Source organism: Poecile atricapillus, chromosome W, assembly GCF_030490865.1.
Source record: "Poecile atricapillus isolate bPoeAtr1 chromosome W, bPoeAtr1.hap1, whole genome shotgun sequence".
In the NCBI taxonomy this organism is placed as follows: Eukaryota; Metazoa; Chordata; class Aves; order Passeriformes; family Paridae; genus Poecile; species Poecile atricapillus.
This window is the reverse complement of record NC_081288.1, coordinates 9,736,544-9,763,978: the sequence shown is the minus strand read 5'-3', so window position 1 is coordinate 9,763,978 and position 27,435 is coordinate 9,736,544. Positions and strand designations below refer to the sequence as shown.

Sequence of the window (27,435 nt, the reverse complement as noted above, 5' to 3'; positions counted from 1 at the left end):
TTTTATTCCTAGACACTTTGAAAGGGCTTGTACTTTTATGTTTGCAGGTTTTAGACTCAAATGTATGACTGAAATTATGTATAAAGTAGAAATATATTTGCTAAGGGACAATCGTAGGAGTTAGTGAGTGGGTGTTTTTGTGTGTGTTTGTTGCAAAAACACTACCAGAATAATATTTATATTACAATTTAAGTTAAAATTAAGGTTAATTACAAAACCTTCATTCCTGGTAGTCAGAATGAATGAGCTACTTTTCACTCAATGAGCTCTAAATGCTCTGTTCTGGCTGACAAAGATCTCTTGGGTCCTGCTGTATCTTCTCATGTAAAGATGGTATATCAAGCCTATTTATACTTTATCTATTGAAAATATTGAGCTTACTACTTCTGTTTGAAATGACATTTCCCAGTTTATTACCTTGAATGCAGATAGTTTAAAAATACCCATCATATGCTTTCTGAGATCTTTTATTCCCTTGTTTTTGTTGTTGTTTTTATTTTTTAATTTTGAGTCTTAATTTCCATCGCTCAGGCTATTTTGATATAACCACACATTCATCTTTCTCATTTAGATTTTCAGATTAATGAACTTCTGTTTTCTTTAGAAGAAATAGAACCAGTAAACCATCAGAAAGCAAATCACTCTGATTTGAATAACAGAAGGCACCTTTCTGAATTATGAGTATTGATTTCCATGGAAAATATCTTCAGGAAAACATCTCTTCAAAGAGAATTTTACACCTAGAAAACCAATCTTTTTTAGGATGCTTCAAAGCGAGAATACTGGTAATTAATTAAAACTGTTCTTACTGATCTCCCAAGGCTGTGATCCTACTCTCCCATCTAATCCTAACTAAAGCCTTAGGATAGAGTACGCTAAGCTAAAAAAACACCCCAAAACCCTACACCACCCAACCCAAAATATATAATAAAATATATAATGTTAAACTTTGCAAAGGTTGATCATGCAAAAAAAAAGATTTTATATATTGATAAAAAAACAAACACAAGAGAAGGATACTAAATCACTACTGTTAGCTTGTAAGCCACTGATTTATACAGCTGAACATATGAACAGAATTTGAAGCTTTAGGTCACCTGCCCAGGGGATGATGGGAAGGTGCTGGATGTAGTTTTTCTGGATTTTACTATGCCTTTTGATGCTGGCTCTCACAGCATCCTTATGGATGAGCTGTCCAGCTGTGGGATGAGTGGGTTCACATTGCTCTTGGTGAAGAACTGGCTGAAGGGAAGAGCTGAATGGATTGTAGTGAATGGAATGACATTTGGCTAGGGACTGGACACCAGCAGTGCTCCTCAGGGATCAATTCTAGGGCCAGGTTTGTAAAGTATGTGTGTCAAAAGTCTGGATGCAAGAGTTGTCTGCACCACTAGAACGTTTGCCCATGACAAACCTGGGAGGTGCTTTTGACTCCCTTGACGAAGAAGAGGCCTTTCAGAGGAATCTAGATAGATTGGAGCATTGGGCTATGATTAATGGGATGAAATTTAGCAGGTGGAAATGCTGGATCCTAGACCTATGACACTGAGCACAAGTGTAAATGGGGTGAGCAATGGCTGTAAATCAGAGAGGGATCCAGGGGTGCTGCTCAGCTGCAGACGGACGTGAGTCAGCAGTGTCAGCCAAGGGGACAAACCCTGCCCTGGGTGGCATCAAACACAGCATCACCAGACAGCCAAAGAGCTGATTGTCCCACTGTGTGCAGCAGTGCTTCAGCCTCACCTTGAGCCCCATGCACAGGTCTGGGCCCCACAATTTGAGAAGGATTGTCAAGGTTCTTGAATGAGTCTGAAGGAGGGCAACTAGGCTGGTGAAAGGGCTGGGAGTGCTGTTCTGTGAGGAGAGTCTGAGGGCTTTGGGTTCGTCCAGTTTGGAGAAAAGGCTGCGAGAGGCAACCTCATTGCTCTCTGCAGCTTCCTGAGGAGGGGGAATGGAGAGGGAAGGGCTGAGCTCTTCCCCCTGGTATCCAGGAACAGACCTTGTGGGAATAGTTCAAAGCGGTACCAGGAGAGGTTTAGACTGAGAAGGTGGTCAAGGACTGGAACAGACTTCTGCGAGAAGTGGTCAATGCTCCATGCCTGTCAGGGTTTAAGAGGCTTTTGGACAACTTAACTACACACTTTTGCTTTTCTTCCATCCTGAATTGGTCAGTACCTAAACTGTAAGGTTTTTGTAGGTACTTTCTGACTGAAATACTGTATTTTGTATTGCATTGTGTTCTATTCTATTCTATTCTATTCTATTCTATTCTATTCTATTCTATTCTATTCTATTCTATTCTATTCTATTCTATTCTATTCTATTCTATTCTATTCTATTCTATTCTATTCTATTCTATTCTATTCTATTCTATTCTATTCTATTCTATTCTATTCTATTCTATTCTATTCTATTCTATTCTATTCTATTCTATTCTATTCCATTCCATTCCATTCCATTCCATTCCATTCCATTCCATTCCATTCCATTCCATTCCATTCCATTCTTCCATTCCATCCCATTCCACTCCACTCCATTCTATGCTTCATGCAAAGATTTCAAGTGCTTAATAACTGCAGAGTTATTTTTGTGAGAAATCCATATTTGGAGGAAAAATATTGAATGGCCTTCTTTGCTTTTTGGCAATTAACCAACTGTGACATTCAAAAGCATATTTCACTTATCATTTCATATCCTTCCAGAAACTATAAACTATTTCAGCATGCATATTCATTACATATATTCATATATATATATAAATACTATATATGATCAGTAACCAACAACCTGACACTAATAAATTCTGTAACTGGTGACCTGGCAAGCATTCCTGCAAATGCATTTTCAAAATTCATCACTCTTTTTTCCTTATTTCTACCATGAGATACTTTCTATCCCTTCAGATACATTTATTCTGAACTTCTGTACTTCAATGTGTCTCAGACACTATGAAATCCAATCTCCTTGTATACTTCATTGTGTCACAGTAGCAACAGGGCAGAAAGACTGTAATTTACTTTGCTGGAATATGCTGACTATAACCTGAGCCCTGCAATTACAATTTAGTCTTTTTTGTTCCTTATGGAGATAATAAAGATCAGACTGATGCCAATTTGTTGTTGCTGCTCTCAGGTCACAGGGAAGATCATGAAACCTTACCATCTTTTCACTGCTTTGCTGAGCATCTCCATTATAGCCATTAGAGTATAAACAGTCTAGATTTCCTGGAACCACTTCAGCATCCAAGGAATTATTAGACATGCCTTTTCAAACAAATGCTGATAAACCCTTACATAAGTTAAAGGTTAAAGGGAAGAAAGAAAAAAATGAGCAGCAAAAAACTGAACAATTCAACGCCCAGCAGGGCTTTGCTGGTGTTGATGGTCCTGATTTTATACAAAAGTGAAAAATAATTTTCCAGGAATGTTCTCTCATGAACATAAATAGCATTCTGGCAGCAAATGCAAGGACTGATTATGTTTAATCATCATATAGGTCCTATGCAGTAGCAACAACTTCAACACATACAGGAGAATGCTGGCACATGACCCAGAAGCTCTGTGCAAACATCATTCATGTGTTAACTCAAGCAAATATTTCCTCTGGGCTAATTTTTAAAAGCATGAAACCATTTGTCTGTCTAATTATATGAACAAGGAAAGTAAAGAAGAAATTAGAATGTACAACAGACTTGCAGAAATCACATGTGTTTGTGTGAATTGGCATACTGTAAATATGAGCGTCAGCAGCAATCTGACTTTTGTCACAGTTAGAAATAGAGCTATATGAATTTTTAATAGACTTTCAAGTGAATGAACTTTAAGAAAGATATTAAAAAAATGCTACTGATTTTGATTTCTAAGAGTCTTAAAGTATACCCTTCAAGATGGTAGCTGAAACTCATTATTTCTGTAAATCCATGATCATTTGAACACCTTTGGATATTGTGTGCTTTGAAGTTGAAACTGTACAGAAGTAAAATGGGAAAAATTGAAATGGACTTAAACTGCAAAATGCTGGACTATAACACCTATCTCAGAGTAGGTTGAAATGGGAGATATGCTTGAATCTCAAAATAGAGCTTAAGCGTTGTGTTTCAGATCCAGAAGCCAACACATGGACTTGTCCAAATATGTTTTTCATCACTTTCAAATAATATAAAAAAATCCCCCAAACCAGAACAAAACCATAATGGTGAATTACAGCAAGGAAGCACAAGGGTGATCCTTTTTTGGTCAAGGTCCAATGGTAGCAAATGCAGGAGAAGAAAGCATGCAGATGAGACATTAGGCATGAAAGACGTTGTAATGTGCCCATGCACCATGTTATAGCAATGAGAATATATTCATCCAAATCAAACAATATGAAACCTTTCAACACTATTTGGCTGTGAATGGAGACAGAACATACCTTCCTCCTGTTTTCATTTACTAGAAGTTATCTCCTCATTCCTCTTCCAGCCTTATCTAGACCAGACATATGCTAGGGTGCTGGTAGGCCCTTATCTGCCAGAACAGTTTTATACCCTGTTCCATTGTCTGTATGGAACAGAAGGCTCTAACACATTAAAAACATCAATGACTTCTCTTGGAGAGTTCAGAGTTAAAAGTACCGTGAAGAAGTGCGAGCTATTTATTTGGACATTGTAGGTGTGATAAAGCAATCTCTAAAGTCTGAAGAACAGAGAGAAAGGAAACATGACAAAGCAAACAAAACCAAGTTAACTCAGGAACTTAAAAACAGCAGGAAAAATAATTTATATAATAAAATTCAGCCTAAATTTTTATTTGCATTGTTATTCTTATGTAATTCTCTGGAATATATAACGTGATGTGATCCATATCAGAGGTTGGTTGTCTATATAGGTACATTTTCAAGAGTGTCCTCAGAAGAGTTTTTTTGGTGCTTCTAACAAAATTAGCTTAAGTGAAGTTGTTTCCTAGAAACATGATTATATCTACTCAGTTATTGCATTTCTTGGCCATTGGCAATTAAGGCATAAAATATACACAAAGTCAAATCAGAAGCTGATGAAATTCAGATATATTGCAGTTGCTTTAAGAGCACAGCATTGATTTATATCAGCTGCAAATCTGCTTCATGCTTATGTGCACTCTGGTTATCATCCTGAAGGATCATAAAGTGTTTTATGAATTAGCTCCTTGAAGCATTTATCACATCTACTTGAAAACAAGATAAAGGTCTCTTCTTTTTGGATGATATGTCATATTAGAATCTATGGTGCCATCTATGGTAGACTGTAGCTTTAAATCTATGAAATCCCTTGTAGGTACTGAGTTTTGTCTGTGTTTACTGATAGACACCAATAGCTCAATAGATGTCACTGACTGACAGCTGAACCTCCATGGAAATCTGGGGGCTTGACTGAACTCTAACATTCAGTGCTGCAGTGATCTGTTTATGCAGCCTTTTTTTGCATGACAGCCGTGAAAGCAAATGGAACCTTTATAGCTAGCAGACACATTGCCCTCTCAATTACCTCCACTCAAGATCCTCAACAAGTGTTCATATACTGAAAAAGCCATAAACAACTGAGCTGCCAAGAAGATTTCATGAAAAGTATTTTAAATACACACACTAGTGCTTTTCAAATTAAAATAATTTGGAGACAAGAGACATAAATATGGAACATATGGTTTGTACATCTAGAAAGTGTTTCTAACACACAGAAGAATTTGTTTGTTTGCTTTTATTAAGAAAAGTTTAATGATAAATTGATATTAAGGCAAAACCAGACATCTCTCTTTCCCTTTATTTCCAGTCCTGTCCTCATTTACTACCACATGACTTCCCAGGAAAATCTCTGATGTGGCCTGACTGTAACAGCTCAGTCCCTTTCTGTTTATGGGTTTTACCTTCTGTGCCAGTTCTCTGATAAGGAGTGAGTGGTTGAGGGAATGGTGGCCATTAATTAAGTCCTTTCCCAGTGACAAGGGAATGTTACAGGAGGGTGTTGCTTTTTTTGTGCAAAGTATTTTCTCAGTTCTTCACACCATTAAATGAAAGAAGTAGGATAAGTAATCCTCTAAGAGTATGAGGACAGGAGGTGGGTTGCAGTTCTCACTCTGACTTCTCACATTGAACATAGACTGTGACTATATTTAAAATGTTTTTAATTGATTACTAATCACATATTCCTTGCACTTTAGTATTCTGCTGTAAGAACTAATTTTGCTGAACTTGCAGGTGAAAGAATCCTAAATATATAGGGATGTTTATTTAGAGACTGACTATAAGAGTGAGGTCCTGATATAGGAAAACAGTGAATTCCCTTCCTCTCCATTCAGATAAGCACTGCATGAGCTGGCACACTGCAGAAGTGTTGTGTTGTTTGCAGGAATTAGCATTTCTTATGGAGCATGAGGCACATCTGACGTGTGTACAGCATTATAGCTACCCTGTAATTCTACTTGCAGTTTCACTGACATCACTGACGAGATGGAGATTAGGGATGCAGTCTTCTGCCCACCATCTAATTAATTTCTTTGCTCCACTACAAAGTTTGCATATTTTTCTGAATCATTTATCTGCCTCTTACTTTCTTTATTTTTTTTTTAACCAGAATTGAAGAGGATGTTCCCCAACACAGACAGTCTGGCTGCTCAAAGGTACATTTTTTTCCTGGAAACACAGAACATCCCTCCTTTCAAAATGGATGAATTACTTCTGACTCAGCCTATAAAGGAGTAAAAATTACCTTTGACTGATTGCACTCATTGTACTTATAGACCTACTGAGATGTGTCTGCCTTGTTGGATTTTCCCCCTGAGTGTACCTAAACAGCTTCCTGATCAGGAATAACATAATGTAAGTTATTTTTACAGCATTTCCAAAGGTATTGCCAGTGCTTTCATTACCTTCAGTGGCCATATCCTTAATTCACTTTTTCAAATATTATGATGGCATGATAAAAAAAAAGAAGAGAAAATTCTGGTAGTGTAAAAGAGCGTTTATACTGCTCCGCTAAAGGATCCAAAAGGAGAAAGGGACTCTCAGTGAAAACAAACAATGAGTTTCTGGAGCATTAAACACTGCTATATTATCATTCACTGACCACTGCCGTCACTGCTTTGGCACCTTAGCATAACTATGATGCCAATTCTTCTTTGTTTTATTTATTTTTTTCTTAATTGCAAATTATTAATCAGTCTTTGCAGAGTAATTTTTTTGAAATTCTGTCACACCTCTCATCACTGTCTGAGGAGAGGACATGCATATCTCAAAACATAGATCTATATGCTCTAGATTATGGCATATAATAAACAACAACCTTCAACAGAGCAGCCAGTGAGCAAGTATACATTTAATTTTCATTCAGCACTACTATTCTCTTGCCATCACAATTTTGGCTTGGTTTCTCAATCCTCAAACACCTCACTGACATGCCAAAATTCATATTATATGTTCTGTGTGAAAAATTATGCCAGGTTATGTAAGAGGCATCAAAGGCATCTGTACCTCAGAGTCAGTTTTCATTAATCCAGAAAGCAAACCAAATACATGTGCACATATTATGCAGTGAAAAAGCCCGAATTTTAGAATATTTGGGACTAGTCTTATTATTGATATTTAGAATGTGACAATTTTTTGATTCATAATCAGGCAGTGACTTTTACAGCGGTGAGATTATGATGAGAGCTGTGGAATTCAATTTATAATGGTGATATTAGGATGAAATCTTGTCCTACAATTACAGCTGCTTTGGGAGAGTTGGTTATCTGGGCTGACCCAGCACAATGAATCGTTAATGCCCATGTTGGCCCAAGAACTCCAGTGAGATGAGATAATAGGCTGAAGCACTGGCCAGTTTCCCAGCAAAGCAGCTGGTCAACAGTTACAGGAATTCTCCAAGCGGGAATTTTGTACAGTTTAGGACATTTCCCTATGTAACTCCTGCTGTGCACTCTCCTGCTAAAACACACTAATTGTACACTGAAGGTGTATTCATGAATCCCCTGGGGAGAATCTGTCAGTCTCAGACATCTCCCCAGGCAGCTCCTGCTTCAGAACTGACCAAACTGCACATGGATCATTTAAAACACAAGTATAAACTGCTCTTGCACATGCAGAAATCATCACATAGGAGAGGCTTTTGTGCATAGCCAAGACAGAGGATGTTTTGTACGTACTCTGAGGACATCAGAGACAATGGATGGTGCATATGCTGTTGTGGTCACCCAGGACCTCAGACCAGCTGGTTTGTAAGAATCCAGCAACGCAAGAGTTCAGCTGAAGATGTTGCTGAAAGGCTGGTTTCACCAGGGACTATTCTCTTGGAACAATCTGGCTGCCCATGTGAGCTTTACTGAGGATTGTGATTTTTTAACACACACATGCACTTCCTGTGCTTATGCAACAAGTATAATAGCAAACAAAGTGAGTCAATACCTCATTTTGATACTTTTGATAAGAAAGATGGGCAGGGAGAAAGAAAGAGGAAAAAGAGACAAAGGAAACAAATAAAAAAAACAAAGAGAAAGAAATCAGCTGGGGAAGCAATTGGACATGGAATCTAGACGAATATCCAAAACTCTTGCAGTGAGGTAACTGTGATGGTATAATTGTATATATTTTTTTAATTTACCCATATTTTAAGTAAATTCTGCTGCATAATATACTTCTGTGTCTTCGTCTGGTTAACAGTCATTGTCTGGTTAATAAACACAGATGTTTACTATTAGTTTGCAGATAATGTTTAATAAAATTTAATTATTTTTAAAACCATGTGCTGATCTCTGGTAGAGGCCATTTGGAAAGCTGGAGGATAAGCATAATGCACTGCATATTTGAAGAGAGTTTTCATGTACTTAAATCATTCAGACACTTGAGAGAAGGGACAGAACAGACGTATATAGTCAAGGAGTTATGGTACTTCAAAGATGTGTAAGGAGTGAAAACTACAACTAATTCTTCTGCTTCACGGCCACCCTATTCTACCTTTGGCTCTTTTCTGTACAATTTGCATTAAGGCCTTTAAATATTTGTAGGGAAATCTATGTATGCATCATACAGAAATACATCTGCAGGTCTCCAAGCATGTCTCTGGACTAAAACACAAAAGTATGACTGGAGCTTGTAGACAGAACCAAGCTTGCTTTCTCCAACTGGAATTTAAGCACAATATTATATAGCTATAGCAGCAAGCAATCCCAGTGTGGGCTATACAACCTTAGCAGGACCCTGAGTAAATTTTTGATCCTATGTGACCTCATTTGTGCAGGGCATTGGTAAAGGAGATGTCAATACCTACACGTTGGGTTTGCCCATCACTGCTCACAAGGTGTTTTCCTTGAGGCACAGCGTGTTGCTATGACTGCCAGCATGAGAGTTAGCAGATAATTTGGAATAAGCACTTCCCACTGCATAAGGGAAAATAATTTTACATAGAAGATCTGGCTTCAGCAACAGTAAATCACGAGCTTTACAGTTATGTGGTTGTAATTCCTCTTAGTTTTGAGTAAGAGAGCAGCTTGGATCACAGCATTACTCATCAGCCCGCAGGGCAAAGATGCCTACAAGCTTGCCAAGGAGTTCCTGTGGACTGGGAGGGCCTGGAGCAGCACAGGCTGACACACAGCAGAGCTGGCAGCTCCTTTCAGACTGGGCTGTGTGGGTGGAGGGGTCTTTCTGCAGCCTGAAATCACTGGTGGGTGTTACGCTGACTAACAAGAAAACACCTCATAATGCATAGAGAATATTCATTTAACATCCTAAATATGTGGTGTGTTCTGAGGATGGAAATTATCAAGACTTTCCTGCCAGAAACCCTGTGAAAACATTATTTAGCAATTCAAGTAAGTTCATGCCACTTTCTACTTAACGCTCAAGGGAACACCAGGGTTGGCAGTTGGTAATTACTTCTGTGCAAAAGCAGAGTTTAACACACACTATTAGAATTTTTTAAGCAAGTTAAAAGCCTGATGTTTCATCACAAAAACACTTAAAGCATCTACCTCTGAAAGAACAAAAACAGTGTATTGAAATAACTTTGAGTTCCATATCAGTATTAGATGTGAGAAAGGCTGCAATTCCAGAGGCTCAGACAGACAGACCTTACCTGTGCCAGGTCCTGGCAGCCTTTTCCAGTTTGACACATGAAAATATTACATTGCATTCCAGCTCTCAGCCTGGGAGGTGAATGAATATCACCTCTGCCACTTTCATCTCCTTGGCGAGCAGACTCTGACTTACATGAACATTTGTGTCAATGTTAGGGAAAAAGAGAACAAATCTGAGGTCCTGTGATAAATGTGTCCATGTGAAGACACCACAGAAAAATGGGATCTGATTCTTCTGCTAACTCCCTCTATGAGAAGAGCAGGCTAGAGTTCCAGAACAGAAAGAATAAAATTCTCAGTTCTGTACATGTTCTACACCTACACAAGTTTATTTTATAAGGACTCATGTAGGGAATATAGAGTTACATAAAAAGCAACAAGAAAACAGATTGTTCATATGGATAACACACAGATTTTCCTCTGTTTTTAATGTCTGTATAGCTTATATATCTTGAACAGATGACCTTTTTCATGCACTGCTGCTTCCTGTTATAGCCAATGAGCAAGATTTAAAATGACCACTGAATTTACTGCTGCACAGACACAGGAAGTATTTTTAATACTGTTTTTTTTTGTATAATTCATGTTAATCAAATTAATTATCATGTCTCATAGGGGGATTTTTTTACCTGAAACTGTGTGATCCTTTGGGTCTCTCAGTAGTTTGAGCCTTGTATGAGGGAAAATGTACTGCAGGGGCTTCCCATTTATCTGAGGAACACAAATATGCATGTCATAAAAAGGTAAACCAACAACAATTGCATTAATAATTTCAGACAATTGAAACAGAAAGAAGCAAATAAACTTATTTCATCCAGGGATATATCACAACATCTCAATTCAAAAACTCTCCCAAGTTTGAAGACATTTGTTGAACTGCAAATTCCTTCTGTGGTGTAATGAATATTTGCTTCCATAAACCAGATTAATCTCAAATATGGCTTTAGTTCTGATTTTTCTGAGAGACTAGAAGGTTGTCACTATCTTCTGTAGCTTCTTTCAACCTTAATCCTTTATTCAAGCAATGTTGAACACAAGAAAGAAACATAACATTATTCCTGTATTTTTTATAAAATTATTTTCTTAAACAAGTAAACAAAATGTTAATCTGTTACCATCCATGAGTTACTGCTTTAGTTTCAGAAAAAAACACATAGTCCAATGTATCTCTTGTCTTCAAATTCCAAAAGCCATTTGAAAGACCGAAATTAAAACTTGTGGGACTACATTCTGTAGGAAAATGTGCAACATTTACCTGGGCTGATCCTAGACCATGTCAAAGCTGAAAGCAACACACCCTACAACACACTCTAAAGAACCAGTTTTCCTTTTGAAATGATCCCACCTGCCCCATGGTTTGGGCATAGGAGGGGCCAAGCTGCAGGGACTGACCCACCTTCCAGAGATGATTGCCCCAAGCCCACACCAAAATGCCTCTGCAGAGCACTTGGTTGCAACACTCCCCTCACAGCAATCACAGCCTTCCTTTGCCTGCAGTTATGGTCTTTTGGTAGCAAAGTTGAACCCACCACTTCTCTGCTTCTGCATGATGGTTCCAAGCCTGGGTGATGCACCTGGACCAAGAGGAGGGAGCTCGACTGTGCCTGCTCCAGGATGGGACTGCAGGGAGCAGCCTCATGGAGCCAAGGGGACAATATTATTCAGCATGGCAATGCAGCAGCTCGAGTGCATCAGCAGCCTGCTGCCAAGAGTTTATTGCTATTATTTATATTTAAGTAGCATTTAAAGGGATTAAGCTCCTCCTGAGCCAAGCACTTCAAACTTAGTTCTGCCCTGGAGAGTTTATGAAGTTAATGGATAGCACACATAAATGATGGGAAGGGAAACAGAGAAGTCAAGGGCCTTGCTTAGCTCAACCCCACAGTAAGCAGAAGAGTTTATACACCAGTTGTCATAACTCAGTTACTTATCCAGTGAATTATGTTACGTCTAACATCTACAAGACTCAAATCCTGCCATAACACAGTGAGAGTATTATTGACTGCAATTAATGTCAGACATAAAGGAGATTTTGGATTTGGTAGTGGACAAGTATTCCAGAATAAATCAGAACATGAGATCAGGCAGATATTTGAATTTATCATGGGATTTTGTCAGAACATATAGTCTAATACTAGGTTATTATGAGGTTCTATGAGGCTTCCACACTCATTAATGGATAGGGAGAGTGTTATGTTTTAAATGACACTGTCAGAAATTCAGCAAGTTTTATGTAACAATAAAAGTGATGCGTTTGTCACAGGTAGCTTAGATAAAATTGTAAAAAATCTGAAAGAATGCACCTAATTTTACTTTGAAATAAATAAATTAATATGAACTATTGCTGTTTACACAAAGTGTATGAACACATTTGAATAGATTCTTAGCTAGGATCCAGTTTGGTGGGAGCAATTAAATTTAACCGAGGAACGCTCCACCACTTAAACTTTAATTCATATTATTTTACTTTCTCTATCTTCCATTTTTTAATAAATAACAATCCAAGAATATTCAATGCCATATTGTACATGACTTCTAACAAATGCATCAGAAAATATGGACTGTCTCCTTCTTTAGCCTATTACTTTCTCATTACTTCCAGAATTTTATGAGAATAAATCTCTGTGATTCATATAGATCTGAATAAAAGCATTGTATTTTATTTGCATCCAGGGTAGTATATTATTCTTTTATTGTTGGTGGGAATCAGTGCTTAAATGGAATATGTCATTAGGCTTTTACTTTCAGATCAGTACATTTCTGAAAGCAGCAGAACAAACAGGAAAAAACAGTGGTTGCTGCAAATAGGTAATACCAACAAAAATTACATTGTTCTTGATGTTTTGCTTTAATCATTAGTGAGCATATTTATCTGAAATTTACTAGAATATTTCACAATCTGTAATACACACATTAATCTGAAATTTATCTGAAAACTTATCTGAAAATTTACTAAAATATTTCAAAACTAGTAGAACACAAATTATTTTGTGCTTCCAAATGTTCACAGCTTACTTCCACTAAAGTTGGTTTCCCTTCACCTGCATATATGCCAGGAATTCCTTCTAGCTGATTCTTCCTCCCATTTCCCCAGTGAAGATGGAGAGAGACCCTGCTGAAGCCGCACAGCTGTGACAGTGGAAATCCAAAGTGGTGCAGAGGGGCCATCCTTCCACTGCACAGCTGCAGGAGTGGAGAACAACAAGTCCACAAGCCCAGACCTGGGTCACAGGGCAAAATTCACTAGATCCCACTTACCTGCTATGAACCCCAGAGATTTCTGCCATCTGTCCCTGTCATGAAGATCCTTCCTCACCTCTTTGGGAGCATTCACTACACTTGATTTGTAACTTTGCACTGGCATATCATCCTCTTCCTCAGGAAATGTAAGTGCTGGTCATGTGTTTCATGTTATTAGTCAGCTCAAAGGCCCTCCAAAAATGGAATGAATGGAAAATAATTGTGCTGAGGGTTTCTAAGACTGCCATGGAAGATGAGTTTAAAATTGCATTTAATTTCCTGTTGTCATTAAGTGTTTTGTCTGATAAACAAACAAAATATGGAAGCCTCATAAAAGGGAATATTCTAAGTTAAAGAGGAAAATCAAGAAGAAAAAATTTCCCCAGTGCTATATTTAAGAAATAAAATTCATGAATTGTATTTTAATATTCCAGGCCATAGCCACATCTATAATGTATCAACTCATCTTTGGATTGGATCACCAAAGCCATAGTCATTCCTGGTTTTAAATGTTGCTGCATCTTCCATTCCACTGGTGTTGGACAGGGCCTGATAAGGTGATTCTCAACAGCTACAGTTGGTTGTTGTCTTCTGGGAAATATCCTTTTCAAGGGAAACTTTACCTGAGGTAGGTATCCTGGAACAGGATGGTGGATGCTCAAGGTGGTGGGTTAGGCAGTATCCATCCTAATTTCTGAACACCACAGGTACTTGTATGAGCACACAAGGCCTGTGCAAGCTGGTTCCAAGAATTTCTTCAGCTGTGTTAATTCTGCCCATTGAATTTCTAAATTCCCTCTGTGCAGAGCACAAATGTTGAGTTTTCTAGAAATCCTCAAGGTGGAAACTTCTTTCTACTGATAAATCCCAGTGATGGAGATAATTTGCAAAAGACGCACTGAGTAAAAACTTAAGAAACACAATAATCCTGTTCAATACTCAACTAATGAATTGCAAAGTGAGTTGCACTTCCTTCTGTAATAGGTAAATTCAACACTGACCTTTGCTCCAGAAGTCATTCTGGTATGCAGAGAGGAATATATTTCTGAGTGACTAAGAAATGAGGCACTGCCAGCTAAATTCCTTCATGAATTACAGTGAGGGGGTGGCTAACAAGCCACTCTTTAGATTAAATATTTTAACAATTACAGTAAAGTTGGAAATGTCCCATTTCTCATCACATTTGCACAGAATCTCAGTCACAAAATGTGCCTACCACCCCCCCCCCCCCAATGTCTCTAACAGAAAACAGTTTACTACAATTTAAAATAAATTCTCCTCGCTAATTGGAAAACAATGAAAACTAAGTAGATGGACTTCAAAAATGTGAAACTAATGTTTGCAGGTATCCTTCTGTATCTCTGTCAGAAATGGTATTTCCTCATTTTAGCACCAATGCTCACCTTATGACTGATTTTTTCAAGATTTCTAAATAGTCAAGTGCCCCTAAAAAGGCTTGACTTAAGTTTCAAGAGAATGGCAGTGACCCATGAATGGGGAGAAAAGCATCTAACTTTTAGGGTGTTTAGAAATAGGGAATTGCATTCAAAAGGTTTCATGTCTAAGACCCTTGTTTTTTTTTGTGATTAGAAAACTGTTGCCTAAATGAACTGACAGCAATATACTATCATTAGGATGAGTTTAGGATTTTATTATTCATTTAGGGATTAAAAAAACTTACCTATGATGACTGCAAGTATTTAAAACCCCTTCCTGAAAAACATTTATTGCCTCTTACTATACTCTCATTTCCCATGCCCTTCTCATGAAATTTTACTGTCCTGGCACCTCCTCCTACTGTTCTTTCCCAAACTTTGTAACAGCCAGTTTAGTTCAGGATATGCAAATAATTTTCACAGAAAATAATAAGAAAAAAAACCTCTTGATACCTGGAGGTTTAAAGAAGTTTCTGGTGAACTGGCAATGACTAAGCAAACTGTTGAGGTCAACAGCAGTCAGTGGGAATTCTACAATAGATTATGTATTGATAAGGTCTTACCTCCTCAGGGAAGCAGTCCAGAATCAATATATTGGGAAATTGCTTTTAAGATATTCAACTGAACTACAATTTAGCAAGATTTAGAATACTAAATAGCACCGTAGAAGTTGCTATAGAAACAAATATATTTTAGTATTTATAATACAGTGTGTGAGCTTAAACTGCTGGGTTATAAAAAATCTGTGGAAACTTGGAGGTTCAGAGTTGTCACTCCACTGCATTCTTGCTTCAAAAGCTCAGGGTTGTGCTTTATTTATTACCTTTGTTTGTACAGGCTCTGTGGGATGTAATCAAGCAGTTCTGATTTCATCTAGTAAGAAAATTGGTATTTCACATGTATGAGTCAAAATCTTCTGGAATACACATATTGTAGTGGTCATTAAAATATTTTAATTTTTTAACACAGAAGATCATAAAAATAACAAATTCAGAGCAAATAAGTGTATTTGAAAACATTGATTGATACATTACAAGCAGATTAATGCTATTGATGCAAATTATTCTTTCTGTGGCTGTTTTGAGCTCAATAAGGGATATTAAGGGAGTTATAATGGCTTAATTCCTGTGCTAACAAGGAAAATTCCCTCCTAACTGGTTCCAGGAAATCACTGGCAGCAAAGGAAGGTCTGGATGAAGGTGGAAATGCTCAGGTGGTCCTGGATGGATAATGACTTGCCAGTTTTGTCTCTAGAGGACATTAGACTTGGACACTACAGGTTCCTGTGCAGGACTGAGGTGTAGATACAGGAGACAGACAGCATGGCACAATGAACTAATTAACCCTTTTGTACACACAGGGCTGAAAAAGCCCTCAGGGAGTGCTTACTTTGCCTCTCCACTCTCATTGACCTGATATGGTTTATTTGCCTTCATTGCTTGAAAATATAATACTAATGCTAAAAAAAAATAGTGTTGATATAGAAATAGAGTATCTATAAAAATAGATGCTGATTTACTTTCTTCTATTGCTAAGTATTTTGCAACTCAGTGTGGAGCTAATGAAACTTTTTAAAAATATCTCTGGCCTTTTTTATCCTGTTACAAAGCAATTTAATTTATGGATGTGCCTGAAAATATATTGATTTTTAAATTATCTTAAACAAATGCTCACAGAAGACAATGTACACAAGCTCAGAGTAACATTTTGATTAGGTAGATGATGTGGAGTTTCTGAGACCTGGCATTTCTCCCTTCTGCAGAGTCACTGATACTGTTTTGTACTGGTGTGTGACTGACAGCAGCTAACACGGATGGAAGCAGAAGAAGGAACTGTTGCAAAGCTTCTCCTCACATATCACTTCTCTTCTGCTGTGGCTTTACATGGCATGAGACAGAGTTATTTAGAACATGTTCACTCTCCAATTTACATCCCATATTTCACAAAACCTTAAAAAATGCCTTTGGCAAGATTTTAATGCTGTACCTCTGTTTCTATATAAGCATGAGGATATCTCAACAGCTTTAAAGAGGAAAAAATACATATTTTCTTCCTGGAAATATCCAGGAAAACAAAAACCTCTTAGTCCTTTTAAACTTACTCCTAAAAATTTTTGAACAAAATTTTCAACCAGTCCTAATGTAGTGCTACTTATATGAGAGAAAAAAGCAAAGATGAGATCTCTGTGATTAAGACCTGGCCTTGGAACTGTTTCCTAGGACAAAAGCTCTGGAGCTCTAGAAGTTAAGTGTATCTTACTAACCACCTCCTTATCACAGAGTTCAGGGTTAGCAATAATCCTTTTGGACAAACCTGATTTTCAAGGAAGATTTTCAGTTTTACCTCAGAAAGCTGTAGTGGTAAAATACAATTACGTATGCTTAGAATAATAAAAGTTTCTCGTGAGAATTAAAGTGCACAGAGAGACAGTTTTTTAACCTATTGCCAGTGATATTAAGAGCTGTTAAGACTCAAAAACACCCTTTATCTTGCAATTAAGTTGATTCATAGAATCATAGATCTATTTGAATAGATAGCTATAAGAATTATACCGTGTAAAGCCCTTTTTCTGAACAAGAAATGAGTAGGCTCAGTACAACCTAGGGTGTGTGAATCTCAATATGTGCTAGGGATAGGAAAGGAGGGAAAAATAAATGACAGTTTGTATTGTAAGACATTTTAACACCTACTTCATAAAATCTATGTGTTGCTTCACAAAACCTATATTTGATGGCCATATGTCAGTGAAAATGCTCACCAACATAAAACTTTTAAAGGCTGCATGAGGGTGGGATATTCCTGTTTTGTATGTTATCTGAGGAATTCATGTGAGCAATATAAGCTATTAAGTGTCACAGAAGGGCCATGCAATACCTTCTCTCAGAATCACAGAATTGTTAAGATTGGAAAAGACATCCAAGATGATCAAGTCCAACTGTCAACCATGTTCACCACAAACCATGTCCTCAAGCGCCATATCCACAGGTTTCCTGACAATTCCAGGGATGATGACTCTACCATTTCCCTGGGCAGCCTGCTCCAATGACCACCCTTTCCACAAAGACATTTTTCCTAATATCCAATCTAAACCTCCCCTGGCACAATTTGAGGTTTTATCCTCTTGCCTAGAGGATATGAACTCATTGCATTCATTTAATCTCATGTAAAAATGTAATCTAAATCAAAACATAAGAATATATCAGGATATAACCTAAATCAATCAGTAAAAATGACAAATGAAACAAGCATCTGAAGACCTTAAAGATTTGAAATACATAAACTTTGTTAATAAAAAAATGGAAATGGGAGGGTACACTAAGGTAAACTAGATGTCAAAGTTGGCAAGCTTGAAAAGTAGACCATGGTATTTTTCTTTCTCTCTCTAATAAATGAAATATTCTAAGTATTAAATTGATAAAGTCTAGCTGATTTATTCAATAATTTATCACAGACTGTTTGGATTATACTCACCAACTGAAAAAATGTCAACAGGATAATGGAATTATTTTCTTCAACTTTCCTTCAACTACTAAGAGAAGGGACTTTAATTTGGGTGAGTTAGAGCAGGTAAGGGAAAATAAGACTAATAATTTTCTTTTTACATTTTTTTTCCACCAACAGGAATACTTAAGGTATAGATGCTTTCAATTATATTTCAAATGTCAAAACACAACCTGCAAAATTAATACTGAATTTTAGAGGAAAGTTAATCTAATTTCATCATCAAATGATGATGAATACAGGTTCAACAGCACTTCAGCTGAATGTAGCTGGATTTGGAGTAATCCTGTAGTTGCTATGGGAACCATTGGACAGTATGATTAAATTATCAATCATTTATAAAACTAGAGGCACATCTAATTTGAAGCTTACTTGATCTTGGTGTTGACTTAGTGGTCGAGAGTGTGACAACTTCTCTGGCAGCCTTCTGTCAAGGATGTGTCCATTCTCCAAACGAGGCTCTCTGGGCTTGTCAAACCAATCTGTTTCTTCCCGACGGAGGTGATAGGCTTTGAAAACCAAGGACAGGTCAAATGCTCTGGTCCAGGGCTGGGCAAAGGGCAAGAATGTGCATTGTGCATAGCAAACATGCAGAGTGGTTACTCACTGGCCATGCAGCTAAAGCAAAGTTAGGTGAGACTTGAGACATTGAACTTGAGCATTATTTAGCTGTGAGACAGCAAAGGGAGAAGATTCCCTATGTCAGAACCATGGATAATAAATACAGAAGAAATCTACCAAGTGCTATAGCCACATCCTCCTTCTGGCAGCTGAGAAATACACTGCAGATTTTACATATCTTTAAAATATATGCTGAGAAAAATTTAGTCATATTATTTATTTTGCAGCAGACTGAGAAAAAAAACCCCAAACTCAGAAAATCCAAATCAAAACCCAAAATAACCAGCCCTCAAAATGCAAGCTCCACTAATTCTCAAATTTTTGAACTGAATATTGTTCCAAATATTTTGAAATAATCTAGAACTACATATAAGAAAATTATTTCTTTATGAAATTGATATCAAACCAAGATATTTATGAAATTTCTTTATGAAATTGATATCAAACCAAATCAAAAAAGATAGGAAACCAACCTAGTTACTGAAATCCTAAGCAGCAATATTACAGGTGTTCTCATTTTTAATTCCATCCCCCGATTTTGCAGTATGAACCTTTGCGTATGGATTTTTAATGTTCTGTCTGCAAAAATTCTATGAGACTAATATTCTGTTTGCAACAGTAAGTGTTGTACTATTCATCTTTTGGGGATCAAGTAATGCCATTTCACTGGAATCAGTTTGCAAATGCATTTATTTATGCTTACTGACTATTGGGTCAACTGAGATTGGAGTCACTCCACTGGGATGAGATTCATCTCCCGTTTTCATCTACGCTGCCAATCAGTGTAAACCAATGCATTGCTCAGATAATGCAATGCAGAATGTAAGGCAAGCTTGAATTGTATGCTTTATTAAGCAAGATAAATTTGGAAATCAAAGGAAGACAATATTTGTTTCAGCAAAACCACAAGGAATTTCAAACCTTAAATAAGATCAGTTTTTGCTGTAGTAATAAGAGTGAATGCACATGACACAGAAAAGAATTTAAAAGGAAAAATGGTAGTGTTAGCAATCTTTCCTATTTAGTTGTGAAAGTAAACATTATCTATTTGGTTTAAGAAATAATTTTTAAAAAATGATTATGGGAAAAAAGGAAATTGTGCTTTTTCATTACTATTTTCTGAAAATTTTCCAAAAGGAGGATAAATATATACGCATGACCTTTTTGAAAAGAATATGTTGCATGTGGTAAATCCAACACTCTATATTATATTAAGCCTTCAGAAAATTTTTAATCTTGATTTCAGATATTATGCAGTCTCTTTTTGACTGTGCATAAACTTAATCTAACATGAAAAGGTTTATTTAATATTATTTAGATAAGCATATATGAAACATTATTAGAGGTTGATGCTTATCTTGCTACTGATCAACTTGCTATTGATTAACTGCTATCAATAAATCATTATGATCTAGCATGCAAATATTTCATGCTTTACACATTTATGGCAGGTGACCAGTACCTGCACGAAGCAGGCTCATTCATAACTCATCCTGATAGAACTTCTTTCTGAAGCTTGCATGAAGAACCTAATACATAATCCTGACCCCAGATGCTAATGCTGGCTATCACAATCTGTGTCATCATCTTAGCAGATGAAAGAATGATTTCTTTTTTCCTCCTGCCTCATTTGAAATAACTTTTCCTGGATTACTTCTCTCCAAAGTGTAGAATTCCATACTGCAATTCAGACCAGCCTACTTTCTTTTTTTTTTTCTTTCTTTTAATCAAACTGTGATGAATGTGTATATTTTATTGAAATTTAAGAAGTTATAAATGTATGTGTATAGAGACACACACACACACACCACACTCACATGTACATACACACTCCATTGGTTTTGGCTTGCACAGCTGGGATTTGTTACAGCTGGAAACCTCACAACAGCCAAGATGAACCACTGACAGTCTTAGAGAAGTCATCCTTTTATTCTAAGGCTAACAGAATGCAGCCAGATGGTTCCACCCAAACAGATAAACCAGCTGTGACTGAGCTCCAGGCTGTGGGATCCAAGAAAATCTGAGAAGTAACAGCAATCACTCTAAATCACACAGATGAAAAATTACAAGGAATCGGCTGTGTTGATATCTTGATGACTTGATATCTCAATTTAAAATTTCTAAACTCTGTCAAAGAATTGCCAAATTAGCATATAAAAGAAAAAAAAAATACTTGAGGTGAGAAACGGTACATTTAATGTCTTCTGAACAGCAAGGGCTCTTTATGTTAATAAAATTGAGTACTAGCTTCAGTGTTCTTGAAAATTAGTATCTTCAGCATACTTAATAATGTGTGGAAAGTGGCAGCTGTGGGGTTGACAGAGATCTATTTGCTGGATCAGAGTTTTCACAGTACTGGGAACCCTGAAAAAATTCCAGGTGTTTCAAGATCCCATAATGCTGTTTATTTTTAAAGGGCAGCTCTGGATGTTGTGCTCTTTTGACACTAAGGCTACTTTTTTAACCTGTTTGAAGTTTGAAATCCCAGTGTAAGCACTAATTATGTCTTGAAGCACAGTTTTAAGATTTGTTACAGTATGTACTTAGTCAAAACCAGGTTTGGACTCAAAGTCCTATTTGCATTCTCTTCCAGTATTTGTTATGGGTGTCACTTATAAAAAATGAAAAGAAAGTCAAGCATGTCTCTGAGTTAGAACCAAAGAAAAGAAATTTAAATTTGACATTTAAACTTAAATTAATTTTTAAAAGTCTCTTAAGATGATAAATCAATCTGTATCACAAGAAGAGTTTTCCTAAGACAGTACTTAAGATTGATTTCTTTTAATGAAATCTCATCAAGACCATGCAGCAGTTGCTTAAAATAAAGAGAAGCTGCAAAGCAAATTGTGCTAAAAGGTCAGATGAAACATGTCAGAATAGCTGTGCACTGTCAGAGCATCAGATCACTACAGAGAAGATTGCAGTCCCTAAAAAAGAAGGCCATTACTTTCTGTAGAAATGCAATTGCTTCTTTTGAACACTTTTTATCTTACACCAAAATTATTAATTACTTTCAATACAGGTTACTTGCTATTAGACTGCATATTTGAAAGTAATGTCATGAAGTGTTTTGGTTTCCCAAGAAGTAGGCTACTTGTGAAGACAAAATTTGATAGGAATTAGAAAAAGAGGGCTGAAAGGGGAAGCCCTGAGTGACATATCAATCTAATACAGAATATGTGAATTGAATTAGAATACTACTGAAAGGGTTGAACTAACTTAAAAATAGAGACTGATTTAATACTGAAATGTGTTCAGCTTGAGGTGCTACATGTATGTCTTGTACAAATATATATGAGAAATATAATGCACTGTATGGCAGGTATATAATTCCCTATTCACATTCCCTGTTCATATGAGGTAGAATAGAATCAGATTTTTTTTGGTCCAGGTTGGTTCTCCTTAGTTTTCAGGAGGAAAAGTCCTGTATCTTTCACAATGTGACTCTAGAATGACCCATGAAAGTCACAAGCTGAGAGGAGACAAGACAGCATCTGCTTATTTAGGAAGAATGATATGAGTTGCAACTCCAGAAGTTCCTCTCAACTGCTTTCAGATTTAATTATAGGACTCTGTGTAATAAGGATTGAAGAACAATAAAAACAGTTAAGCTTCTGATAAGTAGCAAAAAAGGTGATGACCATGAGTCTCTCCAGAAACACAGAGTTTATCAGGGGGTTATAAATATCTAAGAAATATGAAGAGAAACTTAGAGAACAAAGCCCTTAGTATGAAGTATGAGAAAGGCAAATAGATCATTTTTTCTAATGCTTATGAAAGATTCAGCATGTGTAAAAAACCAATAATGCAATAATGAACGGAGGTTAGTAGAAATGTGAAAAATAAACCATACTACTTCATAATCATGCAAATGTGTCTTTTGAGACAATCATTGCCATTTACAGACAATAGAGCGCATGCAAAGTCTCTTTTATTGTGCAGTAAATACACATAAGAAAAAGTTAAGGGAGCGCATACAATTTTGAACATATTCATTTCATTTGCCTTAAACTGTCTTTCTGATTTTTAAACAATTTAGAATAAATTAAGTCTGAACTGACTCAAACAAAACTGATACATAATTTGCAATTATTAAGTACTCAACATCAGTTTAACATTCTGCTGTACTTATTCAGAAGCAGCATTTTTAATTGCACTATTTATAATACATCAGAAAGGTTCCTTTCATGAACTTAAGTGAGATGAACTCTTGTGCTTATTTGGCAGACGTGTATGGGGTGCATATAAAACCAGCTACACTGCATAATCCATCAACAGAAGTAAAATACTTTATGTAAGTTTATTGAAGGATGAGATTGTCTTGCACCATTCAAATGACAAATTATCTTACATAATCACAATTCTGATTGCACAGAAGTCCACATGACAGGATGCTTTCAACAAACTATATGTAGAACGTTATTTTGCTATCACGTTAAGCTCTATATGGTTCTAACATATAATATGTACTTAATGAACAGACTATTTCTATATAAACACAGATCTCAATTGGTGCATCGGGAGATGGAATTATAATTTTTTTCAGTTCTATCATGAAATTTCATGCACATAAAGTTACTGGAGTTTTTTAGAGATTTGGGAGATTATTTCCAAATCCCAACAAAAACTATTGCAAGTAAGTTCAATGATTCACAGTCACTGGAGAGAGCTGCACATAAAGACTGATGGCAGAGTCTGTACTGTACATGGAATGTTCTACACAGTATCATTGAAAAGTAGACATGAACAAGTGAAAAGGAAAATGCACAAGCAAACCAAAAGGAAAGCAAATCAACAATAATATAGTAGCATGCTATGGTAGCTTAACACCATCCAGAAACTGTTAGGGTAAAATAAAAAATATCAAAAAAGACAAAACAAATCAACCCCCAAAAATGTAGATACACAGAAGATGCACCAAGGGACAGAAAAAGAACAAGTCTTTGAAGTGTAACAAAAATCAGACACATGCATAGAAATGAGGATTTGTGTTGTGATAGTAAGATACCAGTCTGAGGCCTAATTTACCTTCACTGTCTGACATGGCATGCTGGAAGTCATCCATGATGAAGGCTATATCTCGATCATAGCCTCGAGTCCGTGACTCCTCCCTCATATGCTGCTGGACCTCAGGTAATGAATGGCTCGATCCAAACTGGTCCCTGGTATCTGCAGATATTGGTGGCAAGGGTCCGGCTGCCGCTCTTGCCATTCCCATTGGCTGTCCAACAGGACTTAGTGGGCTCTCCTCCTCTGAGTTCTGCGCTACTATTGGGATCCTTCCCCTGCTTTGGCTAATAGGTAGACTGGTGGGTTTAGTTCTTCCAGAAGGTGCTGCATGGCTAAAGGAAACATCTAAAGGTTCAGCTTCTTGGGCTTTCAGTCTTAAAGAAGAACTGGAAGAATCCCTTTTCAGTGACAAATCGAGCCCATACACTGAGGAGGGCCTAGATGAGGGCCTAGATCTACTACCACTGCTATAAGACTTGTCTGCTTCATCTTGTAGTGTGGCTCTCATTGTTGGACCTAGTGCAGTCCCAAGGCCTGCTCCAATGGATGACGTCAGTGGTGACCCCATGTACTTCTGTTGGTCACTGATGTTTTTTCTAAGGCCATAAGTGATATCATCCTGAAGAAGCCTTGCCCTAGTAGTAATTCCCCCAAGTGTTGAAGTGCTAGAAGTCATATAGCTTGAATAGTCAGGCTCAAGGTCTCTGCTTTCTTGGATAGGTGAAAACTTTGTTAGTTTGGGGTCTATCAAGGCTTTCTTGTGTTTTGACTGCTTCTGGTAAAGGAGGGCTGCTGGGAGCTGCTTAGCAGCCTGTTTCTCAAGAGTAAGCCTGCCTATGCTATATTTCTCAGATTTTGGAAAATGCCTGTAGCTGCCCTCTCCATGGTAATACTGTGACAGGCCAGCCAGATGATCAAGACTTTCTGCACCTCTACGGAACTCTTGCTTTATCTGGTGTTTCAGAAGTTTGAGCTCATAAGGGTCCTCCATTGGGTCTTCATCAGCTTTAACATAGGAATGTAACCTAGAGGAAGTCTGTAGTGGTGCTAGGAAGTCTGACACTTCTTGTGCTCTCCTGGCCTCAGTTGTGCGAAGAAGTCGATCTGTTTTGGTCAGATCTTTCTCATGGAGGCTAAAACTGGAACCAAGAGCTCCTGTTCCTTTAGTAAGTTCTCCTATATCATCAATCAGCACATAATTTCGGGGCGTATGGTGGTGGTCTATATCTGCATAGAATGAATCTGCAGATATGCTTGATATAGGGCTGCTCGCTATGCTGTTTCTCTCGTCTAGTCCTATCCTTAAGTCCAAGGTGGAGTATTTACTGCCCAGCTGGGAAACTGCATAAGTATTGTCAGTTGAAACTGGTGCTATCATGAGAGGCTGATTGCGAATTACATCATAGTTTGTTGTTATCTTAGGCTCCAAATATAATGTGGTCTGTCTTGGCTTTGGCTGTATCACCATCATCTGCGATGGGAGCTGATATGATGGCTGTTGAGATGGTGGAGGTTGAGCCTGTGGGGTAAAGGACATAGTAGCTCCTGTCTGGAATGCTGTCTGGGTCTGATAGGGTGAAACCTGCTGGTGATACAAAGGCTGCTGTTGTTGGTAATGTGACTGCTGTGTGAATTGAGTTGGTGCTTGAGTTGGAAGGGCAGGAGATGAATACTGATATTGAGCATATGGGCTTGTAGCAGGGGCAAACTGTGTTTCTGGCTGGGTTTGTGGTGGTATAAACTGGTTAAATTCTGTCTGGGGTGCAGTACGTGGTCTTTCCAAGCCATGTTGAGTTTCTATTCTGGTTGACCTGGTATTATTAACTTCACTGTCTGACATATAATCACGTTCTTCTGCTACTCCTTGGAGATAGGCACGCTCTCTCTTTTCTCTTTCTTTTAGTAGGGCTTCTTTCCTCCTATTAATGCCCATTTCCAAGTATCTCAACTTGGCATCTATTTCTTTTTCCTCCTCATCTAGCTCTGCTTGCTTCTTCCTAAGCTTGGCTGATTCACGTTCGACCAGATCCAATTCCCTGTCTATATCCTGAAGAATTTTGGCTCTGGCCATAGTGGTAGTCCTACAAATCCTTCTCCGTGAAACTGATCCCACAGAAGTATATGGGGACTGAGTTCCTGCTGCTGCTTCCTCTGGAGGTGGATTGGGAAGAGTCCTCTTCACCTTCTTTTGAGTGCTGGATGGAGTCATGCTTGAAGAACCTTTTGACTGCAATAGAAGAAACAAGATTGAATCACTATTCTGGAGGGAAATTAATCATAAATTATTTATATTTTTTTTCAGGGTGTCTGTTTAACTTAGCCACATACTTTCCTTAAGACAGAAAATTTTGTATCTGTGATTAAGCAGCAAAAAATAGAAAGGAAAATGGCTATCAGTCTGCTAAAGATGAGCAATCTAATGCAAAAATAAGGGTGATGCTCACTAGGACTTTGTTTAGCCTAAGATTAAAAAACATACCTTATATTCTTAAAATTGAATAAATGGTAATTTAAAAGTTTTTTATTTTTTTTAAATTTCTGAATGCTTATACATAAACATATTCAATGCGTATGTGTGTGGGAGGGGAATATATACACATATATACCTCCCTTTTATATAACATTTAATTTAATAAAAAAATCTGTATAATTATAAATGTACTTAAATACACATTCATATTTAAATTTACATATAATCTCTATGGTCGAATAAATGACTCTGAGCCAGACACAGAATGCATACCCATAAGCTATAACTTGTACTGAAATCCAGACAACAAAGCAGAACATCCTAGTGACAAGACAAGTAGTTCTTACATGATCATTTTTGCCTTATATCTGATGCTATATATATATATATATTTTCAGGGGATTTTCTTGCCTCTTACAAAACTGGTAAGCTTTCTTCAGTTCACTGAAGACTTTCATAAATGAAATTTGTTCTGTTTAGAAAGCTACAGTTTAAAACTTAAAAAAAATTAAGCAGTGTAAAATGATAGGGATTTAATTCTGTCTAGATGTCCAGACTTCCCCACAGTTAATGGTAGAAGAGTGATTCATCCTGATGTAGAACAATCTACCTTAGGCTGATAATTAAATTTTGAGGTGCTAATCTCTCTTCATCAGATAGGAAAGTAGGCAATGCAACTGGTTAGATGCAATTCAGTTTGCATCCTACAATACTAATGTTTTTGGTTTATTAATTTTTAGTTTTGAAGTTTAGACTCCCATGCAATGTATAGAGATTAAGAGGTGGGACCTGAATGGTTTTGAAATTGTATCCTATCTCCCTAATAGCTTCTTACAAATTTTGCCTTAGCAAAGGAAAAGAGATTGATCTACACACATACACTGAAACAAAAGAAAAATCAGCTCAGCCACTACATAATGCAGATGACATGTTAATACCATATAGAAACATTTTAGCACAGTTTACTAAGGGCAGAATAAAAACAATATTTATCAAATTGACTCTCCTGCCTCTGCAGAGAAGGACAGCATTTCTGCAAGGATTCTGCAACCTGCTTTTAGTTAAACAACATATTTCT

The 27,435-nt window shown here is 37.1% G+C and overlaps 1 protein-coding gene across 1 annotated transcript in view; it reads right to left on the bottom strand.

The window, feature by feature from the left end:
- Window positions 1-27,435, bottom strand: part of LOC131591802 (protein piccolo) — a 309,295-nt gene that overhangs the window by 106,999 nt on the left and 174,861 nt on the right. The window contains exons 8-10 of the mRNA XM_058862865.1: window positions 23,906-26,114; window positions 18,611-18,765; window positions 10,709-10,790 (exon numbers count right to left, since the gene is read on the bottom strand). Coding sequence (XP_058718848.1) covers window positions 10,709-10,790; window positions 18,611-18,765; window positions 23,906-26,114 — 2,446 coding nt within the window. The remainder of the gene's footprint in view (window positions 1-10,708; window positions 10,791-18,610; window positions 18,766-23,905; window positions 26,115-27,435) is intronic.